The sequence below is a fragment of the Gorilla gorilla genome, chromosome 15 (genome assembly GCF_029281585.2).
Source record: "Gorilla gorilla gorilla isolate KB3781 chromosome 15, NHGRI_mGorGor1-v2.1_pri, whole genome shotgun sequence".
In the NCBI taxonomy this organism is placed as follows: Eukaryota; Metazoa; Chordata; class Mammalia; order Primates; family Hominidae; genus Gorilla; species Gorilla gorilla.
The window spans coordinates 37126327-37127561 of NC_073239.2; the positions used below are offsets into that span (position 1 = coordinate 37126327).

The 1235-nt window shown below is 41.8% G+C and overlaps 1 protein-coding gene across 1 annotated transcript; it reads left to right on the forward strand.

Moving 5' to 3' along the window:
* LOC101142728 (olfactory receptor 11H12) lies at positions 1-981 on the forward strand. The gene has a single exon (XM_019010535.4). It carries the CDS (start codon positions 1-3, stop codon positions 979-981), a length of 981 nt encoding a protein of 326 aa, XP_018866080.4.
* Positions 982-1235: the final 254 nt, after the last annotated feature.

Sequence of the window (1235 nt, forward strand, 5' to 3'; positions counted from 1 at the left end):
ATGTGTCCCTTGACCTTGCAGGTCACTGGCCTAATGAGTGTCTCTGAGCCAAATTCCAGCTTTGCTTTTGTAAATGAATTTATACTCCAAGGTTTCTCTTGTGAGTGGACAATTCAGATCTTCCTCTTCTCACTCTTTACTACAACATATGCACTGACTATAACAGGGAATGGAGGCATTGCTTGTGCCCTGTGGTGTGACCAGCGACTTCACACTCCCATGTACATGTTCCTGGGAAATTTCTCCTTTTTAGAGATATGGTATGTCTCTTCTACAGTTCCCAAGATGTTGGTCAACTTCCTTTCAGAGAAAAAAAACATCTCCTTTGCTGGATGTTTTCTCCAGTTTTATTTCTTCTTCTGTTTGGGTACATCTGAATGCTTGCTTTTGACTGTGATAGCCTTTGATCGGTACCTTGCTATCTGCCGTCCCTTGCACTATCCTAATATCATGACTGGCCATCTCTGTGCCAAACTGGTCATACTGTGCTGGGTTTGTGGATTTCTGTGGTTCCTGATCCCCATTGTTCTCATCTCTCAGATGCCCTTCTGTGGCCCAAACATTATTGACCATGTAGTGTGTGACCCAGGGCCACTATTTGCATTGGCTTGTGTTTCTGCCCCAAGAATCCAACTGTTTTGCTACACTCTAAGCTCATTAGCTATTTTTGGTAACTTCCTCTTTATTATTGGATCCTATACTCTTGTCCTGGAAGCTGTGTTGGGTATGCCTTCAAGCACTGGGAGACATAAGGACTTCTCTACCTGTAGGTCTCATTTGGCTGTGGTATCACTGTGCTATGGCTCTCTTATGGTCATGTATGTGAGCCCAGGACTCGGACATTCTACGGGGATGCAGAAAATCGAAACTTTGTTCTATGCTATGGTGACCCCACTCTTCAATCCCCTTATCTATAGCCTCCAGAATAAGGAGATAAAGACAGCCCTGAGGAAAGTTCTGGGGAGTTCCAACATAATCTAAGGCATATTAGATTATTCCTCCATGATCAGATCAGTACAGTCTAACAAAGAGAAATCAGAATTATATAGTTATTTAAATCTAAAAAATACGGACCTAGTGATATTGACTATATCAGCCTATGAAATTAAACACCTGTTGGACCACTTACAAATTAAAGTTGCCAAATTATATAGATAAATGGAAGTGTGTGGTTTCCCTTTGGCACCTAGACTGAGTATTAACTGAGGAATACACATATTTGGGTGTTTTCTGGA